Raw genomic sequence first — 14,962 nt, 5'->3', positions numbered from 1 at the left:
ATATGGCAACTATTCAAGTTGTTCTTGCCTTGGCTAGCCATAAGAGATGGCCTGTCTATCAGTTGGATGTGAAGTCCTCCTTTCTCAATGGTGACTTGCAGGAGGAGATCTATGTAGAGCAACCTACTGGCTTTGGATCCTCAGATGGGAAAGTTTACAAGTTGAAGAAGGCCTTGTATGGCCTCAAGCATGCTCCACATGCATGAAATGAGAAGATTAACTCGTTTCTTCAGTCAAAGTTGGGATATCAATGCTCCAAGGCCGATCTGCAGCTTTATGTGCACACTTCCGAGGTTGGTCATGTGTTGTTTGTCTTGTATGTTGATGATTTGATTCTTACAGGTGACTAGGCACAAAAGGTCCAAGAGACCCAGACAACTTTACATCAAACGTTCGAGATGAAAAATTTGAGGCTTCTTCATTTCTTCTTGGGTCACAAGATTTATCGGTCTCAGAGGGGTATTTTTATCTCTCAGTAGAGATACATTCAAGAGCTCTTGGTGACTTTTGAGATGGAGACTTGTCGGACCATTTTTGCTCCTATGGATCCGAACTGGAAGGCCACTTCACACTCAAATTCTCCCTTGACGGATGCTTCCCGCTACCATCAATTGATTGGATCCTTGATTTGGCTACTCAACACTCATGTTGATCTTTGTTTTGTTGTGGGTCTTTTGGTGGGGTTCATGAGTAAACCCAAATAGGTGCATTAGCAAGCTGCCCTGAGGATTCTTCAGTATTTGAGGGGACCTCTGACTTAGGGATTTCTTATCCAGCAAGTACAGATGCTTCAATCTTGTTCTTGCAGGTTGGAGCGACTCAAATTGGGCTGGCGATGTGGACCACCGGCGGTCTACTACAGGCTATTGTTTTACCTTGAGTACAGGTGTTATCTCGTGGAGTAGCAAGAAGCAGCCCACATTAGCCCTTTCTTCTACTGAGGCCGTGTCTTCCACCACATGTGAGGTTGTGTAGCTTCGGAGATTGTTGGAGGAGCTTGGCTGCCCCCAAACTTGTCCTACTCTTTTGCGGCGCGACAATGAGAGTTGCATTGCCTTGGTATGGAATCCTATATTCCATGCCCGGACGAAGCACATTGAGATCCAGTATCACTTCATTCGTGAGAAGCTTCTAGATGGGACCATTGATGTGGAGTACTGCAAGACGAAGGATAATCTTGCCGATTTGTTCACGAAGGCGCTTCCCCAGGCTATTCTTCAGAGACATGCCAGATCCCTCAGTCTTTTGACCTGTCTAGGATCTGAGAGGGGGTGTTAGAGGTATCATTCCCTGGACAGTTGTGCTGCAGCACGCAATACGAACAGTGCAGGAGGAGCCACGTTAGCGGTCGTAGTGCAGTTGGACCGGTTGCCACGTGGCACAGCAGCAATCGGACAGTTTTTATGCAGTCGGCTGCATTAAATGCAGTTGACCTGATTCTGGCCATTTTTTCGTGGTATTTTTCTGCTATTTACAGCAGTCCTGCAGTACACTCTGGTCACTTGCATCTGACAAAGACAGCCTGCTGAGACTGACAGCACACGGGCTGACGGAGATCGAGATCCTCAAGGCAGAGACATACGCAGATATTTTCTCTACACCCACGTATATTTCTGCATTTCTATACAGCATTCTGCACTACAGATTTTCTTTGTTTCACTGTCTCATTTTCTCTCTCTCTTCTCTCTATGTTCACTCTCTCTCAGTCTTGGTCCCACGCTTCCGCATCGCTGCACTCTAACAATTGCAAGTCCTAAAAAAGGACCAATATCTTTATGTAAACACACAAAGAGGTGCTTATAAGAAAAAATCTGTAAACCCTTCTGTAAGTTTTCCTTCTTCTACTTGTCCTCCAAGTTTTGCTTCTTGAGGTCAATTTGAATTGAAACATCTCTTTCTTTTTTCTTTTTCTTTTTCTTGAGAAAGCTTGAAATTTAAAAGATGCAAGATGCCTCAAGGTTGTATCCAAGGCTTGAACTCATGCACCTATGTACACACCAACACACTCAAACCACTTGGGCTACAACCCATTGGCCAAAACATTGGCAAAAACATCTCATTCTTCTTTTCCATCTTCATCCACATTTCAATTTCAAAGACTAAATTCAGAAAATCAATTTAATGAATTTACTCACACATTATCATCACCCCAATTAAATTTCCCACCCACTTCTTCCGCTGCATTACCATTTACATTATTCACTTTCCTATGCACACACTACTAGTGACATCTCACATCACAACAGGAGGTTCTTCAAACTTAAACACAACCTTTAGGATTTTTATTTTTTTTCGAGTGGTGCAAATACACCAATGGGGGAGGCTCAACCTCCATCTTATACACTTTTTGGCTTTTTCCTGCTTCACATAGGACATCCTCCCAAGCTTTCCCAAGTGTGGATCAGCTGGTACCACTGTTTTCCTAGATGGCTTTACCTACTAGACCAACTGGTTATGTTCTCATGCTTGAGCCTACAGTTGGGTAAGGCTATAGAGTCCTAATGCCTCCTCCAATGGCACCTTTTGGACCATCTCAGCCCATTCATGCCAATCCATCTCATCCACCTTTTTACCCAACTTACCCCTCTTATCCAACACCTCATAGTTCTTCCTCGTAATCCAAGCATGCATTTACTGGCAAGACTCGTTTCAATGGGTCTAATTACACTACTTGGTCAAACCTAATGGGGCATGTCCCAAACTCACAAAACTTGTGGGACATTGTACAAGGGCTGGAACCCCAACTAGACCCTCGCCTTATTCCATACGAGGTTGTCTGTTCTTGGAAAGCTAGAAACACCTCCACTATCATTGAATTGATGCAAGGATTACTCGCAGAGTTTCATTCATAGCTACAGCATTTTGACTTTGCATTGGAATAGTGGGAATACTTGGCTGACCGCTATGCAACTTAGGATAGGACCCATCATATAAATCTCGACTATGAGCTCCAAGATTTTAGGATCACAGACTAGGATGACCTTAACGTCAAGTTGGCAAAATATCGGTGATTACTCATCGCTGAGTTATCCAACATAGGGCCTCCTAAGTCCCCAAACGACCAAGTCACACTATTTCTTAATAAGCTTCCAAAGAAATACTTCAATTTCATTCAGCAAAAGTGACTCCACAGCTGACTATGCCCATGTTCTATGAGGTATCGGCTATTGTATTATGCTCTGATGTTTGATCTGTTCCATAGTATGCCCTCCTGAGAGAGGAGCTCTTGTCACCATCTCTCGAAGGGGGTAACAAGGGCAAGGCAAGAAGGCACAAAACTAAAATCAAAATCAAAATCAAACCTAAAACACAATCAATCAAGTGAATCACAAGGGAACCCTAGTCCTCTCAAACTAGGGTGGCAAAATATACCTAAGAAAAATAGATATTGCTGACACTATCAAAAGACTAGCCATTTTAATTATGAGTGTAGGTAAAAGATACACAACATAAACCCAAGAATCAAACCCCCACCCTCAGTCAGGTAAGCCAACAAGGGAGACAAGGTGGTGATAGCTACAATCAGGGGTAGTGGAGGACTCCCACATTGCCAGTGGTCAACCATCACAGCTAGTTTCGTTCTCAACACCAAAGGGCATGTTTGACTAGTCTATTGGACCACAGGTCCACCTTGTCTCTATAGAGACATCAAAGGATGCGAGCTTAGTCCATATTCATGAGTTACCTCATGACAAGGCAACCACAAAGGCCCACTCTACCCAACTGGAGCACATCTTCAACCGTTTAGGTTTTGGATAGTGGAACCACCCATCATATGACCCCCTTCTAGGACATTTTTGTCTCCTAAGCCCTTGCAATGGGAATCTAACATGGAAACAACTCCTTGGTTAAGATCCATGGTCTAGGTCATGTCACGTTTGATATTGACGCAGACCAAGATCTCACTTTGTTGGACAATGTATACTATGTCCCCTAGCTTGGGGTAAACCTTTTATCCATACAATAGCTTTGCCGATTTGGGCGAGCAGTCTTCTTTTCTATGACCACAATTGAGGCCATAAATTCTCAAACTAATTTAGATTGCTCACAACAAGGCACAACCTAGTGGCCTCTATATAATGACTTAGCTTCTTTTCCAACCAACCACAGAGAACTTTGAGTTCCATAATTTCCGAGCTTTAGCCACCACACGGAAGTCTATGAATGATGAGTGTCTCTGGCATTTCCACTTTGGACACATTGGGTATGACTCTCTCTACCAGTTGTCATGCCGTCAAATGGCTAAGGGCCTTCCATATCTCAAACTGTCCAAGGATGTCTGTAGAGCCTGTCAACTTGGGAAGCAACACCATATGCCATTCCCACAACAAACCAAACATAGAGCTAAGGAGCCCCTTAGATTGATTCATGTTGATCTATGCACGCCAACATCCACCATCACCATCAATGGCTCATTGCACTTCTTTTTTATCGTGAATGATTATTCGAGATATATGTAGGTGTATTTCTTAAAGCATAAATTTGACGCCTTCATATACTTCTCCACTAGGGTGCATCTTGTACAAAATTAGATGGGTCGCAATATCATAACCATGAGGAGTGATAGCAGTAGTGAGTTTACCACCCATGAGTGTTCTGAGTCCTTACACAAGCACAGCATCTCACACCAACTCACCTCTATCAACTCTCCCTCTCAAAATGGAGTCATAAAGCGTAGGAACCCGATTGTGAACATGGCACACTCTATGTTGTTTGAAGTAGAGCTCCGCAAGCACCTATGGACCAAGGTTGTTAACACATCAATATACATCCTCAACCAGTACCTAGCTGCGGCGGTCCCTCAAAAGACCGTCTTTGAGGCATCCTTTAGCACTATGCCTCTCATCTCCCACTTCAATGTCTTTAAGTGTCATACCTACATGCACATGCTTGATGATAAGATGGAAATCCCCGAGCTCATCCCTTGATTTTATAAGACCCTCCTCTGAGGCGAAAGCCTATCACTTGTCCAATCCTCGAACAACCAAGATGATTACTCAGAGAGATGTAGTTTTTGACGAGAGAGATATAGTTCATCCCGCTACACAGACCTCTAAGCCGATTCCTCAGCCTACTTCATCGGAGATAGTGCCATCTGACACAGGTCTACTACTCGCTCTTGGCCCACCTGCAAAGTCTTCCGCTCCTAGACCTTCTCCTAGTACCCATTACCTCACTAGTATCAACAAAACATGCAGGATTCAAGGATCCTTCCATTGGATTCTATCCTAGAGGGCTCGAGAAGATTTGTCCGACTTGCACATACTGTCACATTTGTATCTGTCTTTACGGCAGATTACATAGCGCATTCTGAGTTGAAGATTTGGCAGGAGGCTCTAAAGCATCCACAATGGTATGAGGCCATGGAAAAGGAGCTCGAGAGCATTGATCATAACAAAACCTGGACCTTAATGGATTGTCCAGGCCACAAGAAGGTCATTGGGACTAAGTGGATCTTTAGGACCAAATTGAAAGCTAATGGAATTTTAGATAAACACAAGGTTTGCCTTGTAGTACAAGGTTTGCCTTGTAGTGCAAGGTTTCAACAAAAGCATGCCCAAAAACAAGGGCAGCCCCTCTAACTCCAAAAATGCAGCCTATTAGAGCTTCCTCTGCTTGTCCCAAACCTATTTTAACCACCAAACATGATGAAAACTCAAAATCTGCACCAAAAGGCTGAAAACGCAGCCTTTTCTCCTATAGGAACAGCAAAAACCTGTAAGAAAACAGCAACTTCACTCCTTTCCCACGCTTCACTTGTTCACCTCAGTCTTGTGTTGATGCACAACCCTCCCGCTCATCGAGATGCTAAAAATGCAAACTTTTGATGCATTGAAATCTCCCTTTCAGGTCTACCCACAATTAATCAGCCCTTCAACGTTGTTTTAATACCATGTCAGAGTGCAACAAATGCGGAAGCATATGACCACACAAAGTTGGTAAAGTGTTCAATTAGATTTAGTTATTTGATTGCTTTGATATAATCAGTTGTAAATCAAGGCTTCACCACTCTTCTCAATCAAAGAACACTAGTTTCAAATGCTAATGTCAAAGACAAAGAAGACAAGTCAAAACCTACATGTATCATGTGGAGTAAATAACCTACTCTCGAAACATGGATATCATGCCAAAGACCACAAAGGAGCTACTATTCGCTCATGGTGCCAAGAACCTCATGAAGATGAGTCCTCAAGTAGCCTAATGAAGAAGAATGACTTAACACCCCTTCGCTAGTAGAGGTAGAAAGGGACTCAGCCACCTAGTTAGTTGGGACATGCTCGTACTCCATCTTGGGCTCTATCAAATAAATATGGAGCAGCAAAAGCAAAGCAATGAAGCTATTGTTTAGATAGATAATTGAACAAAAGAACAAGAACACGACCTCAAAAATAATGACCCAGGGAAATGGAATCCATATACCAAAGCACAAGAATGTGTATAGCCAAATGAGTTGTGGGCAACAAACAAAGTGCTCCTAGACTACCTCTCTCCAATAGGATGCCACATGCATGAATGATGATGATATGGAGGAGAGAGGGCACCAAGTTGGAAATGACTTGCCAATAGGAAAGTAGATGCACCCAATGTTGGATCATTGAAATGCATGCACAACCCATAATATGTACAATGCTAACACCCTCTCTCGGATCACAAGCAACAAGCACAATGAAAAATACAATAATGAAATACCCACAATGGTATATACTACAATGACGATCAAAGAGAACAATGGATACCCAAGCACAAGGTGATCAAGCCGCTACCAAGGTACCTCGAAAATGCATATCCCTAGCCACAAAAAGTAGAAATACTTAAATCTTGATGCCTGTCATAAATCAACTCCATTGAAAGCACATCATGACAATGGATTCTCGCCTTTGACCAACCACCAAAGTGTACCCTTAAGCGGGAATAGACTAAGAGTAAATATCACTCTTTGTCTCCCTTAGAATTTGAATCTATCAAACTTTATTGGTGCATGTAGAAACGCAAGCTCAAGGTCCACCACAACAACATACGGACAAGGCTAGCAAGACCCACCTCCACCACCCACTCACACTCCCTCTCTAACACTAGAAAGTTGCAAGGATGCAGCCACTTGGGATAGAAGAATGATACCAAGATCACCAAGGCCTTCACCACATGACAGGAACTTGTAGTGGAATCCAAGGATAATGAAGAGTTGAATTTATCCTTGCTCTTTTTCTCCTTCTACTTCTACAATGCCACAAGCTTCTTGTAGTCCTAGAGGAGGTTGTTAGCAAAGTATGTCAGCTCATGTGTGAGTTTGAGCATGTATTGTGGGCTAGGCACATTATGTAGATATTCTAGGCATTTTTGTTGTGTAGCATTTTATGCTTTATGGCATTTATTGCTGGCCGACCTGACATGTTTTATGGCATTATTCGTGCCTATATATTCTGGGCACCTCCTCCTCAATCAGTTAATTCACCACCTGGAGGTCCCATGGAAAGAGAAGCCGGTGCCAGTGCCCACACAGCCAGTGACTCACTGTTGTATGCGATAATCTCATGCCTGATATATGGATTCCATTTTCCAAGCATACATATGAGTTTTCATATGTATTGAGTTCTCTCTTTCTTTTCTTTTCTCTTTTATCTTGTGTTCAACAGTTTATTACAGCATATGCTTACGCTTCCATTGACTGCTCCACTTCTAACATGATATCAGATTTCAGGATCTATGCTCCTGCTGTGTTTTCTTGCTGATTTCAGGACTGTTTTCACCCTTGCTGATCAAGTGATTGTTGTTCCAACCAAACGACCTATTTTACCTTCGTTTTCTGCAGATTTGCCATCGCCTACTGTCTACAGCCCCTCTGCTGCCTGCATTTTCAGTTTTCAGACTGCTATGACAGATTTTCAGCCTATTTGTGGCAATACTCAGCTTGCATCTTGGTGTTCCTATCTCCTCCTAGCTGGGCGCTTGCATTATCAGGCCGTTTTTGCTGTTTTTGGCAGTTTTCAACTAATTTTTTGACTTTTCGCAGCAGCTTTTGTCTTCTTTTGGTCAGAGTTTTGGTTATATTGTATGTGAACTCTTGCTTTTTGCAGTCTGTGCTCGTGTTTTGGTTGTGTTCCCTCTCCAAATAGCTTCTTTTCTCTACTTCTCTTCTAAATACTCTACAGATGGCCTCCATGCACATCCACTGATGACAAGCTCCGTGGACCTAATTATCACACGTGGAGTGCAGTGATGAAGGCGTTATGGTACATGGTTTGCGGAGCTATTGCACATCCTCAACGGCCTTCTCGTCCAACTGATTTTGATGAAGACAACCATGAGGAAGCAGTGCTTACATGGGATTCAGATGATGCCCATGCTTACTCGGCCTTACTTTGGTGTATTTCCAAAGAAATCCTACTGGCAGTCACCTCCTGCAAGACACCTTCAAACATATGGTCGAAGTTGCAACTAATGCACGAGGCTCCTTCCACCATGAGGGCCATTACTCTCTATGGCCAACTCTAGCAAATTGAAGTTTGAAACCAAAGATATGATCCAATCATTCCTACTTCGAGTTACCCAGATCCAGGACTAGCTTGGGACTATGCAGTCTACCCTATCAGAGGCACATCTTGTTGGTATGGTACTCTACAAGCTTCCTCCGGAGTTTGATGGAGTGACGAATGCTTTCAGGGCGCAGATATCTACTACTCCTGTCAATTTTCTTCAGATGTCCTCGATGCTACTTGAGCATGAGGAGACTTTGTGACTACAGGGGCGGCTTCTGTCACATTATGGAGGTTCGGGTGAGGCTCTAGCAGCTTCAGAGAGGGGTTTGAAGACAAAGAAGTCGAAGGCCCAATGTTACCACTGTGGCAAAAAGGCCATTTGCGGAAGGACTGCAAAGAGTTAGTGGCTTCCAAGAAGAAACAAGAGCAAAAGATGAAGCGGGATGTGGACTCCTCCGACGAGTCATCATTTGCCTCAAATTTCGACTCAGATCCTCCAACCAAGATGAAGTCCAAGGCGCGAAAGGGATCCTCTTCTTCGGATCGTGGAAAGGGCTTGGTGGCCCCTTCCTCGACTGCTTTTAAGTGGTGGTGATGAGGTCATCCCTCACAACTCCCCAATGCCACAAAGGGAGAGTGAGAGGGTGGTGAGATGGGACAACTGCACCTCATCTATATTTCTATACAGATGCATAGGATCCAAAGAGGGGCGTCCCTAATGCATCGAGCAAAATCTGGCAGATTCAAATCCTAGAGCTGGGATTGATATCCAGGTTCATGATGGGCTAGTTATTTGACAGAGAGCGGGTGGCTTTCGTTTGGAGCTCACGTGAGGGGACACTTTGGCGGTCTAGCCAAAGAAGGGGGATCCAGTCATTTATGCACTGCAGTATTGGTGACAAGATAGTCACGTGCTACATCAGAGACATTGTTGATAGACATTGAGAACTACTTTGACCTTCTCTATCTTCAGGAGCTGGTACAATTGACATCGACATCAAGTTCTCTCCAAGGCACCTCGGTGGTGGCTTGATCACCCATTACCTGGGTATCCATGGTTCTACTTGGTGGTCCTCTCTTGTATGGACTATGATGAGTCATTTATCATTGTATTATTGTATTGTATCAAATCACCCATGATCTAAGAGAGGGTGTTAGCAGTGTATGTCAGCTCATGTGTAAGTCTAAGCGTGTATTGTGGGCTAGGCACATTATGTAGATATTTTAGGCATTTTTATTGTGTAGCATTTTATGCTTATGGCATTTATTACTGGCCAACCTGACATATTTTATGGCATTATTCATGCCTATATATTCTAGGCTCCTCCTCCTAAGTCAATCAGTTCACTACCTAGAGGTCCCGTGGAGAGAGGAGCCGGTGCCAAAGCCCACGCAGCCAATGACTCATTGTTATATGCGACAGTCTCCTGTCTGATATATGGATTCCATTTCCCGAGCATACATATAAGTTCTCATATGTATTATGTTCTCTCTTTCTTTTCTTTTCTCTTTTGTCTTGTGTTCAGCAGTTTATTACAGCATATGTTTACTCTTCCATTGACTGCTCCACTTCTAACAAAGGTCCCCCTTCTTGCTGCCACGAAAGTAGCACGGACCCTTCTTCTTCTTCTTCTTCTTCTTCTTCTTCTACATGTCACCTCTCTCTAAAACAACCAAGGTTCTTGAATGTGAGCCACCAAACTAACATAGCAGCCTCCCCCATAATCACAAATCAGATTTATGCTCTAGTAATACAAATATCATGTGTTGGAAATTGATGAGATGTAGATGTCCAAGCTCATAAGGCCTTTGCCACACAATCAAACTCCGAAGGAAATTGTAAAGAACAATCCCCACGAAGTGAGCTTTGGGTAGGCCTGACTACATGTTGCAAAGCTGATCCTAGATTTTTGTTAGCTGGAGGATGAATGACCGAATCATATTAGTGGCTTCAAACCAAATAGTCTACAAGTGGTTGTAGAGGGTAATAGCTCTCATGGTCGATAAAGCCTCATATATATGCCGGAGTTTCTCCTGCACCTCGAGAGATCTCCCATAGGAGATGACCCTTGGTAGGACTCCGTTCAAGATACATCAAAGAACCTGAAACAATGTGCCAAAGACACTTCTACACAAACCAGGCTTTCATCACTGCACTCCAAGTTAGATAGTCAAGGCCTTTAAGCTTGTCATCAGTGTTACAACATGGAAGAGCCTTTGATAAATGATGTGAAGAGAAGATAAGTGTTTTAGAAAGAATACTTGGACCACTTATGGTTAATAAGCCAAAAGCACCAGTTCAACAATTCAAGGAAGAGATACTAGTTCAAATCAAGAGAGGAATAGTATGTGAAGTATAGCATGACAACCAACATGTGTGAACCTTCCTTGGGGTGTACAAATCAGGCTGAAAATTTCATAAAAAGCATAAAATACAGGCAATCAAAGGCTACACATGCACAAAAATGCAAAGCAACTGCATAAAAGATAAAACCGTCAGCAACTGAGTATAAACAATCGCAGGGCTGATCAAAACACAGATCGAGGCTGATAAAACACAGGGTACAGCAACAAAACACTGTGTTAAACAGGCTGCAAGGTCCAGCTGGATAGGAATAGTCAAACGCAAGCCTTGGACAGTCCAGCAGTGTGTAGAAGACCTGAAACAGCAGTCAACAACAGCAGAAGGAACAAGAACCAAGATGCTTCATCTTTGATACCATGTCAGACAGATAGGGAGTAACAGAAGCAAACCAATGAAACTGTTGTATACACAGAAAGCTAAGCAATAGAACAAGAAAACATGAACTCAACAATAATGAACTTGGTAAATGGAATCCATTATCCACATACTAGAGCACAGGATTGTGTACAACTACACAGATTGCGAGCAGAGTGTTGCCATACTCCCTCTCTCCAATGGGATGATGTGTGCATGAATGATAACGATGACATGAAGGAGAGGTGGCCTATAGGTAGACTGAAATGGAGTCACAAATGGATCAGATCAGCCAGCCTCAGAAAGAGCCACAAATAGAGGTCAGCCAGGCTGGAAATGACCCGCCCATATGATAGTAACTGCGCCCAATGCTAGACCACTGAAATGCCAATGCCCACACGACCCATTATATGTACAATGCTAAGGTTCATGTGCTGATCACATGTTGTAGGCATGCCTGAAACTTGACCTCGGGAGAGGACTCCAATACCAGTCAAGATTGTGAAGGCATAACCACCAAGATAGCAATCCAGCATGATATAAAAATGAACCTAGCAGACTGGCAACCAGTGTTGAATGAGAAAGAAACCTCGGCTGAAACAGTATTAAAGCACAAACCCACCTTGTCCATTTAAGCTTGCTTGAGACGAATGTGCTTCAGTTCAGACAGACTGGCATCTGCTTGTAACAAGACTCTTCACGCTGATCATGTTTGCTGATGCAGCAGTATTGAGCACTTACCCAGCTCAAAGTGATTGTTCATGGTAATCTACACCTGTTTGTCCTCAATGTCGCAATCCAATGATAACGACTTCCATACCAACACGTGCTCGCACAAGTGGACTCATCATTAAGAGTCTCACAACTCACCTTTTCCTCTAAGAGGAAGCAAAGACCTTTCCTACATTATCAACCTCAAACTGCTCGACCACCATATTGTCATATCTATCTTTCTCATCTCTACCATGGAATGCTGAGGATTTTTTTCTTTTCAAGACCTTATCACATATTCAATTCTCGTTCCTTGACCTAATGTGTGAACTCCTTGGACTCACTCTTGCTCATGCAATAAGATGAGTTTGAGGGAGGCGCCAAGGTCAGAATCAACTTATGCCAAGACGACTATTGGCACGTTAATGAAAAATGTTACCCCTCATCCTACTGCCACAAATAGACAAGTGAGGATTATGTCTCCTTCCAAACAACACGTTTCACTTGCAATTGCCCTCTTGGAGTGTGTTTGAATCCCCTTTGGTATACCTATTCTTTCAGTCAAGTACAAAAGCAAGCTGCTTTCTGTTGATTACAAAGCCCTGAACAAGCTCACATAAACTCCTTCCACCCAAAGTCATGATCAATCTGATCACTTGGCAAGAGAAACTGTAAAGATCACTAGGCTAGACCTGGAATGCGGCTCTGGTTCCGGCAACTGGGTTTCAAACATCATTTGGGTGGTCTCAATGTTTGGTGCTTGCATTAGGGCTTTTTAGTAGGCAATATCAAATATGATGGCACAGAACCTACATCAAATATCATTGTCACTGTTTTCGGATTCACGAATCCTGTAAGTAGTGTATCTGACACTCTGCACTACCAAGGAGTCATGAGAGTATGATTAAGTAATTCATAAGAACTGCCAAAAATTCGTGTCTGCATTGCCAACCGTGCCTTTGCATTCAAGCCATTGGTAAAACTGAAGAAGCCATGGCCCCCCGAAGCTATGACTGAAGGGAAGCCGGAGAACTAGACAGTTAGTCCCCCCTGGCCTTCCCCCATAAAAACAAATAAATAAATCCAGAAATAATCACAATAAACAAATAAATAGATCTGATACACACTCCAAAGGATAAATCTCTTGACGGGAAGACTAAATCTCATTATCAAGCACCTGCGAGCGAGTGAGGCCTCTCGGGCAGGAAAGCAGCAATTCATAGGCAGGCTCTTTGCCATCGTCCGCGTAGGACTGACCGCTTATGCCGCCCAGCATAGTCTCTCCAAGAAATAGTGGAGTAAAAGGCCCCCCCTTCTAAAATAGATAAAGGGTGCTTAGGCTTGGGTTTAGACATGTCCGGCGGACACTCGCTTTACATAGGCGCGTCTGGCATTTGTGTCTAAAGGAGAGCGGCCTTGGAAACAGTATGCGGACATCAGAGTTGCCCACCACATTCCATGCCAGACAAGAAATGGACAAATTTATACAAGGCTTGAACTTGTGCCATGTGCAATTGAAGAGGGGATGCCATTCCACCTGGTCCACAACAATTAATTGAGATTTGTTTTTTTACTAAAAGTACAATATAGCACATTCGTCTGCCCGTTTTTGAACCACATGACAAAAATGGGTTTCTTAGTCAGTCCACCTGAACCCACCCTTATGGTCCCTAGCATTCAAGCTAAGCAATCCACTCTGCTCTTGCTCATCTTACATAAGGCAAATTGGACCAGGGAAAGGGCTCAAAAACTTGGAATAGGAAATGGTATGTATCCAAGATGTAAAGTAAAAGACGAATCAATCTCTCACCTTTTTCTAAGCTACAAGTACAATGAAGGCATCATGAACTTTCTCTAGTTTATCAATAAAGACCTCCACCCATACAACCTCACTTTTTAATGTGAAAGCATTATATTAACAAATAAGGAGTAATGAAAGTTACATCATGCTAAGTGGGATAAGATAGCTTCTTCAAAAGCTTAGCAACAACCTTAATGGTGCCAATTGATTTAGCTAACCTAGCCATGACCCCTATAGTCCAACTTGGAAGAAACTCCTTCTAGGAGAATCTAATGGAATGCCTACTAAAGTTTGGATGTGGCTCAAAGCTAACATTCTCTTGTTCATATGGTCACCAAGGTATGAAGCCCTATTCCAAGGTAAAATAACCCTTCCTTCAAGCTTTAAAGTGGAGTTTGCTAGTGTAGGTTGAATGTGATGGGAAATGAAGAAGCAGCAAAACATGACTCTCAAGGTTGTCAAAGAATGCCTTCAAATTGACTAATTGTGTTCTACCAAAACATTCATGTGCTTACAAAATAATGAGATTCTTAAGTTGTTCAATTATTTCCCTTAGGTCTTTCTGGTCAAGCTCTCTTAAGTCTTTATCATCAAAAGCTTACTTTACTCCTTTGTTTAGATTATGAGAAGTTCATAAGAAAAGGGATAAGGAGATGTGTTTTTAGCAAAGTTTCTTTGCAACTTTGGTCTTTAGCATACAAACCTGAAGCACATCCATTATATCTTTATACTATCTTTTTACTTATATAAATGGATGAAAATTAACTGATTGGCCAATACACTATCATATGGATTTACGTACAAATAATTAAACATGAATCCTTTAGGGTTCTTAGTTATTAGTATGATTAGTTCTTAAACCTTTGAACATGATGGACTTGATTACATGTTGGATAGTTTTTCCCAAATCCTAGAATAACTCTTATATCAATTTTTATGGATACCTTGCACCCATATTTTAAGTATCAATTTATAATCCTCTTTTCTATGTGAATGTAGGTAACTTGAAAGACTAATATGATGGTGCCTTGAATGTTGCAAATTATAGCAAGGTATTCTATGGAATGATTTGCTTTCTTTAAGTATTCAGTATTGGTTAAGTATAATTCTTACATTCTTTAGTGAATCTAATCAATAACATTGTATTCTATGGAATGATTTGCTTGCTCTAAGTTTTTAATATCTGATTAAGTGTAATTTTTTATTTTTTTAGTGAGTCTAATCAATAAATTTTTGGATTTTATTCATGATTTT

The 14,962-nt window shown here is 42.3% G+C and overlaps 1 protein-coding gene across 3 annotated transcripts in view; it reads right to left on the bottom strand.

Moving 5' to 3' along the window:
• The window catches only part of LOC148008596 (nudix hydrolase 9-like), an 85,265-nt gene extending 72,081 nt beyond the window's left edge, over positions 1-13,184 (bottom strand). Inside the window, exon 1 of one of the 3 annotated variants that reach the window (XM_087674185.1) lies at positions 13,085-13,184. Coding sequence is in view for 2 of the 3 variants with exons in the window: in XM_087674186.1 (XP_087530312.1) it covers positions 11,819-11,827 (9 nt within the window). In the remaining variant the exon portion in view is untranslated. Of the gene's footprint in view, positions 1-11,818; positions 11,879-13,084 lie in introns of those variants that run through there. The other 2 variants (XM_087674186.1, XM_087674183.1) reach the window with 2 other exon arrangements.
• Between the last annotated feature and the right edge of the window lie 1,778 nt (positions 13,185-14,962).

The sequence above is a fragment of the Lygodium microphyllum genome, unplaced genomic scaffold, assembly GCF_053477565.2.
Source record: "Lygodium microphyllum isolate KBCC unplaced genomic scaffold, Lygodium_microphyllum_v1.1.10 scaffold_123, whole genome shotgun sequence".
Classification (NCBI taxonomy): Eukaryota; Viridiplantae; Streptophyta; class Polypodiopsida; order Schizaeales; family Lygodiaceae; genus Lygodium; species Lygodium microphyllum.
This window is presented reverse-complemented; position numbering and strand designations above follow the sequence as displayed.